Below are 9,680 nucleotides of genomic sequence, written 5' to 3' on the forward strand. Positions count from 1 at the left end.
TTCTTGTTAAAAGGACTTCAGTTGCTGTGGAATTTCAGTCCCAGTAGTATATCTAAATGACGTAGGGATGTAGTTGAGTATAGTTGGAGGTAATTGAGGAAGTGGAGGAAGAAGCTGGCAAGAGCTAAAGTTCTTCAAAGATGGTTCCAACCTCTGCAGATGGTCTTGCATAATAGAGTCCCCAGGCATTATTAAGAATAAAAAACAATTCCAGAACTAAGAGCAAGAAATTAAGACCTAGGTATTTGTCCAAGGCAGTTCAGAAATATCTTCTATTTGTGAAAAGCCTACTTGTCCTATGTTATTGGGTAATGTTACCACTTAGTCTTATACATGGCTGATGAGATCCAGATGTTTTGTTTTTTTTTATTTTTATTTTTATTTTTCATTAGGTATATATGACAGCAGAATGCATTTTGATTTATTGTACACAATTTCAGCACAACTTTTCATTTCTCAGTACACAGTGTAAAATCACACCATATGTGTAATATGTCCATCACATTCCACCATCTTTCCTGCCCCTATGCCCCCTCTCCTCTCCTCCCTCCCCTTTGCCCAATCAAAGTTCCTCCATTTTTCCCATCAGATAGAACATTCGGCTTTTGGTTTTTTGGGATTGGCTTACTTTGCTTAGCATGATATTCTCCAATTTCATCCATTTCTCTGCAAATGTCATGATCTTATTCTTGATCTTATTCTTTTTATTGCTGGGTAATATTCCATTGTGTATAAATGCCACATTTTTTTATCCATTCATCCACTGAAGGACATCTAGGTTGGCTCCACAGTTTAGCTACTGTGAATTGTGCTGCTATAAACATTGATGTGGCTGTGTCCCTGTAATATGCTGTTTTTAGGTCCTTTGGGTATAATCTGAGATGAGGTATAGCTGGGTCAAATGGCAGTTCCATTCCCAGTTTTCCAAGGAATCTCCATACTGCTTTCCAAATTGGCTGCACCAATTTGCAGTCCCACCAGCAGTGTATGAGTGTACATTTTTCCCTGCATCCTCGCCAGCACTTGTTGTTGTTTGTCTTCATAATGGCTGCCAACTCTTATTGTGTCCATCTATAACTAAAAAAAAAAAAAAAAATTTTTTAAAGGCTAGAGATATAGCTCAGTGGTACAACATGGTTACATTCAATCCCTAGTACTGAAAAAAATTGAAATTATGACTATATATCTGATGTTAACATAATGATAATCATTTTCTCAAAGAGTCCTTGTATTTTATTTTATTTTATTATTTTTTTTTTTTTTAAGAAAGAGTGAGAGAGAGTGAGAAAGAGGGGGAGAGAGAGAGAATTTTAATATTTATTTTCTAGTATTTGGCGGACACAACATCTTTGTCTGTATGTGGTGCTGAGGATCGAACCCGGGCCGCACGCATGCCAGGCGAGCGCGCTACCGCTTGAGCCACATCTCCAGCCCCGAGTCCTTGTATTTTAAAAACCTGTTTTCTTTCATCAGTAATTCTCAAAATGTGGTGTCTTGACCATTATTATCATAATCACTTGACAACTTGTTAAAATGCAGATTTGTAGACCTTACCTCAGAGCTACAAACCTAGGAGATCCTGAGAAAGGGATCCAGAAATCTCAGTTTTAGTTAGCCTATGTTTTTTAACCAGGTAATTCTGATGCATGCTCAAGTTTAGGTCATTATATCAGTTGAATTTTATATTTGTTACCAAATACTTCTAATATATTTTTAAAATGTGCAAAATGTCAAAATTAAGGTTTAATGATATTCCTCCCAATTCCAGGACTTACTTCAGATGCAATATGAAGGCGTTGCTGTGATGAAAATGTTTGATAAGGTTAAAGTGAATGTAAATCTTCTCATCTACCTGCTCAACAAGAAATTCTATGGGAAGTGAAGTGCCTGCAGAGATTTCATGGATTCTGTATCACCTGGATTGAGATGAATTTGTTTAATATTTTTGTTTTTAAACATGATTGAAATCCCTGCTTATAAACATGTGATTTAAAAAAAAAAAAAAAGACCAAAACTGTTCTGAAGAATGTACCCATGTGCCTTTTTGATAATTTGATACTACAGTAAAATGATACACAAAATGAATTAATGTAAACATATACATGTGGTATAGGTACTTTGATTTAAAACTCTGGACAGCCTGTGATTTGTTTTAAAGTAGGAGGGGAAGCTTAGCTAACTAGGGACAAATGTGTAAGCCTATTTTCCTATGAAAAATTTTAAAAGTCCCACTTTAATAATGTAATTCTTCATGGATTGTTTTTTATCTATGGAGAAATGGTAATCTAATTAATTTGTAATGAATTATTTAGACACATAGTTCTAAGACCCATCTTCTGGGAATTAGCAGTTTTGAGGAATTTTTGTGCAATTCAAAATGAAGTTTTTATAAGTAATTGAAAGTGACAATACAATAACACTTTCTGTATAAAAGTATATATTTTATGTGATTTATTCCTACTAAATGAAAGTGCACTACTGCCTCATGTAAAGATTCTAATAGGAAGAGTCTTTAAGTGACTAAGGAACAACATGAATACCAATCATAGGCCCCCACCTCTACCCCTCACAATTTATTTGAATACTTCAATTGTGCCTCTCAATTTTTTGTAATGCTATAAAATCAATATCTAGATGGTTTTTAAATGTATTCTTTGAAAATTGCTTAATGTAAAATAAATGTTACTTAATTACATTAATGGGGCTTTTAAGTTTTCTTAAAATATCCAAATAATTTAGTGGGTTGAAGATTCTTGGTGGGGCTTTATCAGGAAAAGAATTGATAAACATAAAGTTATTACTAATTAGGAAATAGAATAAGCTGCTATAAGAGGGATATACAAAAACTCTTGTTTCTAAAATAAGGTAGAAGTTTATTCTTCTCAAGTTCAATAGTTCAAAGGCAAATGAGCAAGTTCATAAAGTAATCCACAAATCCAGGTTGACCAGTTGGCTCTGTACTTGTCACTGATTCCCAACCAGCAGAAATGGGGGAATGAAGTCCATGGCAAATCATTTTAAATTACATGAGTCACTTCTGCTCATTCTGTTTACCAAAATTTAGTCACATAGTCACAGTTAGCTAAATATAGTCCCTACCTTAGTCTGTATTGTGTTGCTCTAACAAAACACCTGAGGCTGAATACTTTATAAAGAAAAGATGTTGGCAAGCATGGTGTACATGACTGTAATCCCAGCAACTCCAGAAGCTGAGACAGGAGGATCACAAGTATGAGGTCAACCTCAACAATTTAGTGAGGCTCTACACAACTTAGCAAGACTGCCTCAAAATGAAAAAATAAAAAGTGCTGGGGATGTAGTTCAGTGGTAAAACACCCACAGGTTCAATCCCCAGTACCGGAAAAAAAAAAAAAAAAAAAATTAGCTCAGAGTTCTGGAAGTCTAAAAGCATGGCACTGGCACTTACATCTGTTTGACTTTTTGTAAGATCCTCATGATAGATGCTATTAAATGCAGAAGAGACAAAGCACCAGGGGTAAACTTGCTTTATGAAAACTCACTCTGCAATAACTAATCCAGTCCCAAGAAACCACTCCCTGAGACCAAATCCAATCTTGAGACCTAACAGTTTTTCCCAAAAGAGGTTAACCTGTAGTCAGACCTAAGTTTATAAAGATTGTTGGAGACAAAGTTTGGGCCACTCTTAGGAGGACTGAACCATCCCCAAGTCAGGAGACATTTTTTCCTTTGTAACTCTGAGCTTCTCAGGGCTCCTCACCAGCTTCTTTCCTAGGAACTCATAGTTTCTTACCCAGTGTTTGGGAGGCAGGGGGAATATATATTCATACATTTATAAGCATATTTATAAACATATGTATATAATCATGTCTCTGAGCAAATATAACGATTTTTTGCAATGCCGACTCCTACATTTTGATGTATGTTTGATTACATTTCCACTATTATAAAGTGTTCTTTGATCTCTGAGGTTGAGAGGCTCCATGTTTTCAGCCTCCACTGTGGCACCTGGAACTTTGAAAGAGCAAAAAGGCCAGAAGCAACACTCTAGCTACTTTCCGTAAATATGCTCTAGTGACTTTCAAAAGAGGGAAGACCTGTCTATTCTGAAAGTGGCCAAAAAAGAGACCAACTGGTGTGATCATGATCATTGGCATAAAAGGATAGAATTAGAGTGAGTATTGCTGGTGTGTGTTGTGGTTGAATACTAATTAGAGATGTCATTCATGATGTGATTTTTAGGACTGACTGTGGTTAAGTACAGATTGTGGTACTCCTCAAACATTACAAGCGGCAAACCACAGAACTCTGGTGAGAGTTGTCTGTATTTTGAAAGACCTTGTAAGCATGGAATGGTCTTACTGCTGGTTAGCTTTTCAAACTAATGCCTCTAATGTTACTGAAACTCAGACTTGGTAACAGGTTAAAACAGGATCCTCTGAGCTCCTGAGGATAAACATGGTGTTTCGATTCCTCTGTATGTCCAGAGCCCTGCAGTGCCGCATAAACTCACTGAAATGAGTTTGGCAATGGGGTGGAAAGGAGACAAAGGCCCCCATCTCACTGCTCCTTCAGAGTCCAGAACCACAGTAGGCTGGCACTTATATGAAAGAGGCTCTTACTATCTACTTCTAACAGTGAAAATCCTCTCAATCTCCAAATAAAATAACCATACAGATTTACTAGATTGCCTCACTGATGTATTCCTTAGAGCATCAAATTTCCTAGCTAAAATATATTAGAAGAGAAATCCAAAAGGATAACCAAGAGATATCGAGTTTACCTGATTTAGGTAGAATTAAAGTTTTGGTTTTTGTATTTTTTTCTAAAGGACACTGAATTTGGCCTTTCCTTAGCACTCTGAACCCAAAGGATGATCATTTATTTACTCTGTGTTATAATTGATGGAAGTACATTTGTTGATCCATTATGAGAGATTAACGTCTAAATTCAAAATACTAATACAGGTTTGTGAAAACAAAAGACAGAAACAGGACTCCTGCTGGTTAGCTTGTAATTTGAGTACAACCTCCTGTTTGCTTAAAAAAAAATACATATGGAGGTCTTCACCAAGAATTGGAGTATCTCACACCTAATTGGAGTATTCCATGCTTTTCTGTATATGGGCTCTAGTATCACCACCATTTTCTTCCAAAAAAGGAAATAACTAGGCAAGTTCTTAGAATATATTGTTGTCTTTGGAGAACTTTAGATAAAGGTGTGGTAACCAGAATACCTAAAGCAGGTAGGTCATCTAATGGTTCAAAAAAAATGGCTTTCGTATCATTTTGGGATTAAAACTTTCACCACATTGATGCCACATTTTTTTTAAACAATTCTAAATACTATAAACATGGGAGAATGCCTAATGACTCATATATTTAGTGCCAGGTGAATTAAAAACAGAAAATTAAAACCAAGAACTAATATCAAGTGGTTCCTATATAAATGATGCTACAAAGTCCCACATCTGAGAAATTATCAACTCTGCTCAGGTAGGTTTTCAACATGTTTATCATCTCCAGTTAGATAAAATTTCCACTCTGGGCAGCTTACATAAATTCACTTTAAAACTGACAAAGGGGTTTTGGCACTGTAGACATGGAACAAAAGAAGTAGAGGGACTGATACCTTTCTCCAAACTGAACACACATTATGTGAACTTTATATAAAGTCTGAGGAAAAAATAGAGAAAAGAAAAAACATCACCAACAGATCATAATACCAAATTAGAATTCAATCCAAAGAGCCAGCCAAAATTGTCCAGTGATTTATGAGTTGAATATTTAATGACATTGACAAAATGTTTCATCTCAAATTCCATATAATAACACATCAAAACTTGCAAAATGTAGCTAAAGTGTTTCTTAGAGAGGAGGTACAGATTAACAAACTAAGCAATCAGTTCAAACTTAAGACTAAATAATAAACCTAAAGAAAGGAGAGGGAAAGAATTTAAAAATCTATGTGAAAGTTCAGGAGGCTGAGGCAGGAGGATCATGAGTTCAAAGCCAGCCTCAGCAAAAGCTAAGCACTAAGCACCTCAGTGAGACCCTGTCTCTAAATAAAATACAAAATAGCGCTGGGGATGTGCCTCAGTTGTCACGTGGCCCTGAGTTCAATCCCTGGTATCAAAACAAAAATAAAACCAATGTGAAAATAAATGACACTGAAAATAAAACAAAAAGATGATCATTGAGGGGCTGGGGTTGTGGCTCAGAGGTAGAATGCCTGCTTAGCATGTGCAAGGTGCTGGGTTCAATCCTCAGCACCACATAAAAATAAATAAAGGTATTTAAAAAAAAGATGAGCATTGAAAACTAGTCATTTCCAATCTCTTGCCAGATAAATCAAGGGAAAAAATAAGTATTTAGAAATAAATATGGGAGCAAAACTACAGATAAAATAGTTTTAGAAGGACAAAATGTAGTATATGCATGCATGGGAATAATATAAATCTTTAAAAGAATTATATATGTATGAACAAGTGCATATAGAAAAATATAATTGAAGAATTACTAAGAGCATGTTGTAAATATTACAGATATCCAAACATCTAAAAAATGCTAAGCAATAATATTTTTATAAACATAAATGTACTAAAATTACAAAAGTATTGATGAAAAAATTATTCTTTTGGTCAGGAAAGAGAATGACATTAGAGAAATGTACAAAAATGGCTTAAAGAGTAACATGTATATGTATACGTGTGTTATTGACAGGTTATAGGCCCATGGGTATTTTAGTAGGTGCTAAACTTTTCTATGCTTGAAATATTGTGTAGTATAAAGAAAGTAACAGCCTGTAATCCCAGCAGCTCTGGAGGCTGAGGCAGGAGGACCATGAGTTAAAGGCCAGCCTCAGCAAAAGTGAGGCACTAAGCACTCAGTGAGACCCTGTCTCTAAATAAAATACAAAATAGGGCTGGGGATGTGGCTCAGTGATCGAGTATTCCTAAGTTCAATCCCCTATATCCCCCCCTAAAAAAGACAAAAACAAACTACAGTCAGCCCTTTATATTCAAGAATTCCACATTCTCGAGTTCAATCAGCTGAGGATATGGGGGAAAAATATTGTATCTGCACTGAATATGCAGAGATACTTTTTCCTGTCATTGTTCTTCAAAAAATACAATATATAAGCCATTAACATAGCATTCATATTATATTACTTATAATCAATCTAGAGACCATTTAGAGTATATTGAAGATTTTGTGTAGCTTATATGCAAATCTATGCCATTTCATATAAAGAACTTGAGAATCCTCATTTTTTGGTATCCTTGGAGGTCCTGGAGCCAATCCCCTTTGAATACTGAGGGATGACTAGGTGGAATCTTGTGCAGTTCTTTTTCAGCAATATGTTCCTCCTACCCCTAACATCATCATTATCACCTGGGAAGTTGTTAGAAATGAAAATTCTCAGTCCACATCTCTCAGATCTACTGAATCAGAATTTCTGAAAATGGGGTCCAGCACTGTGATTAAACAAGTCTTACAGGTGATTCTGATCCATGTTGAAGTGTTATGGTGGTTTTGGTGTTGGTGGCAGTGGTGATGGTACTGGTGATTAACTATACTACTGAACTAACATCCCTAGCCTTTTTTTATTTTTTATTTTGAGATGGGAGTCTTGCTGGAAATGGGGTCCAGCACTGTAATTGAACAAGTCTTTCAGGTGATTCTGATCCACACTGAAGTGGTGTTTTTTTGTTGTTGGTGGTGTGGTGGTGATGGTGGTGGTGGTACTGGGGATTAATTCTACCACTGAACTAATATCCCTAGACTTTTTTGAGAAGGGGTTTTGCTAAGGCTGGCCTCGGACTTGCAATCCTCCTATCTCAGTCTCCCAAGCAGCTAGAATTATAGACATGCAAAATCACACCAGATTCCATTGCTAAAGTTTGAGCGCCACTGTCTTAGAATAATGTTTCTCGAAACTTTGGTCTGGGAACATGTAGATCTCACCATCTCCTAGGAGTACTTGTCAAAAATGTAGAATATAATATCATAGATCTGGGATGGGATCCAGAAATCCATATCTATGCATGCTAAAATTACAACCATTGTTTTTGAAACTAGGTTCAACTTTTGGTGTCTCTTCTACAAGCAATTCACAATCTTTTCTCACAAAAGTAAGAAAGAAATACCTCATTCTGTTCCACTCTCCCTTGTTCATTTAATGTCAGTCCCACTCATAGGGACACTTTAATCTAGTTAATACACACAATTTATGCATTTCATTGTTTCAGGAGCTCTCTTTTTGTCACTAGTGGTACATTTTGATCTAATACTAAACCCTCAAAGCATCCTTTTAAGCTTCACAGCTTTGTAAATGGTTGAAAACATTTTCCAACAATGAATTAAATGAAAATTTTAAAATGTAGTCATAGTATTATTCTGCTCTTTTAAGGATTGACAAAAAAATTAATAATAATCGTGGAGACTATGAGAGGAGAAGTGGAAGATAAATCCCCTTCTTTCTCCATAGTTTCCCTTTCTACAGTTCCATTTACCCACAGCCATCCCATGTCTGAAAATATCAAATGGAAAATTCTAGAAATGAACATTTTATAAATTTTAATGCTACTCTGAGTGCAGTGATGAAATCTCATTCCATTCCACCTGAGGTTGTGTGAGTCATCCCTTTGCCCAATATATCCACACGGTATACACTATGTACCTATTAGTTACTTGGGAACCATCTCAGTTATCAGATCAACTATTCTAGTGTTGCAATACTTGCATTCCAATAATCCACATTTTACTTAATAATGGTCCCAAAGTACAATAGTAGTAAGGCAAAGGAGGCATTAGGGCACAAAACACAAAAGAACAGACTAACTCTGGCACTATGGGGCCACGCTGCAAGGGAAATAGGGAAAAGGCATGGTGGTATACTGTATATAGGACTTGATATTATTCAGATTGTAGACATCCATCCCGGATCTTGGAACACATTTTTCCATAGATGAGGGTTGACTACTGGACTTTCTATTTTATATACTTGAAGTCTCAGAAATATCACATTTTATTACTTTGATACTTGACATTGTATTTCCTTGATTCTAAAATGCCCTCTCATGTCTAACTATGCTGAAATTGGGGTGCTTCTTAAAATGAATGGTATGTCCCAGATTAATTGGCAGTATTCTTTGCCTGCTTGTGATCATAAGTTAAAACAATGAATCTTAAAGTTAATAGTTAGTGAAAAAAAAGCAACACAATAGTAGTGCACAAATATACAATTTTGATGACTCACACCTTTTTTTTTTTTTTTTTTTGGATATGTTTTCCTGAGTTCTTGAATCAGGGAAGATCTTAAATAGTATTATTTAACTGGGTAACACCATAACTTATTGAGTAACTTCTGTGTACAACAAGGCACTGTGCTGTGAGGATGATGGAGGAATATAGGGGAGAAGATGGTCTCTGCTCCTATTTTCTCCGTTGGTTAAAGTGTCAGGGATCTAGTTGAGGAATGACACTATCTTCATGCAAAACTCCCTTTATAAAAAGCCTTAGGATCCTGACCAGTGACTTTGAACTGCAGCCATCAGTGCCCTGGGTTGAGAGGCCCAGGGTTGCGGCTGAACTTTCCTAGAAACAGCCTCTTTGGGGTACCCACTTCCTGTAGCGGTCTAAAAGTCGCGCTCATCAGAGACTGTAAGCAAAATAAACTGAGTGCTCCTCCCTTCTGAG

The 9,680-nt window shown here is 36.1% G+C and overlaps 1 protein-coding gene across 1 annotated transcript in view; it reads left to right on the forward strand.

The window, feature by feature from the left end:
- Iqgap2 (IQ motif containing GTPase activating protein 2) overlaps window positions 1–2,699 on the forward strand; it is a 283,578-nt gene extending 280,879 nt beyond the window's left edge. The window contains exon 36 of the mRNA XM_076856095.2: window positions 1,769–2,699. Within this exon, the coding sequence (XP_076712210.2) occupies window positions 1,769–1,882 (114 nt within the window). The 3' untranslated portion in view covers window positions 1,883–2,699. The remainder of the gene's footprint in view (window positions 1–1,768) is intronic.
- Window positions 2,700–9,680: the final 6,981 nt, after the last annotated feature.

The sequence above is a fragment of the Callospermophilus lateralis genome, chromosome 5 (genome assembly GCF_048772815.1).
Source record: "Callospermophilus lateralis isolate mCalLat2 chromosome 5, mCalLat2.hap1, whole genome shotgun sequence".
Taxonomy (NCBI): Eukaryota; Metazoa; Chordata; class Mammalia; order Rodentia; family Sciuridae; genus Callospermophilus; species Callospermophilus lateralis.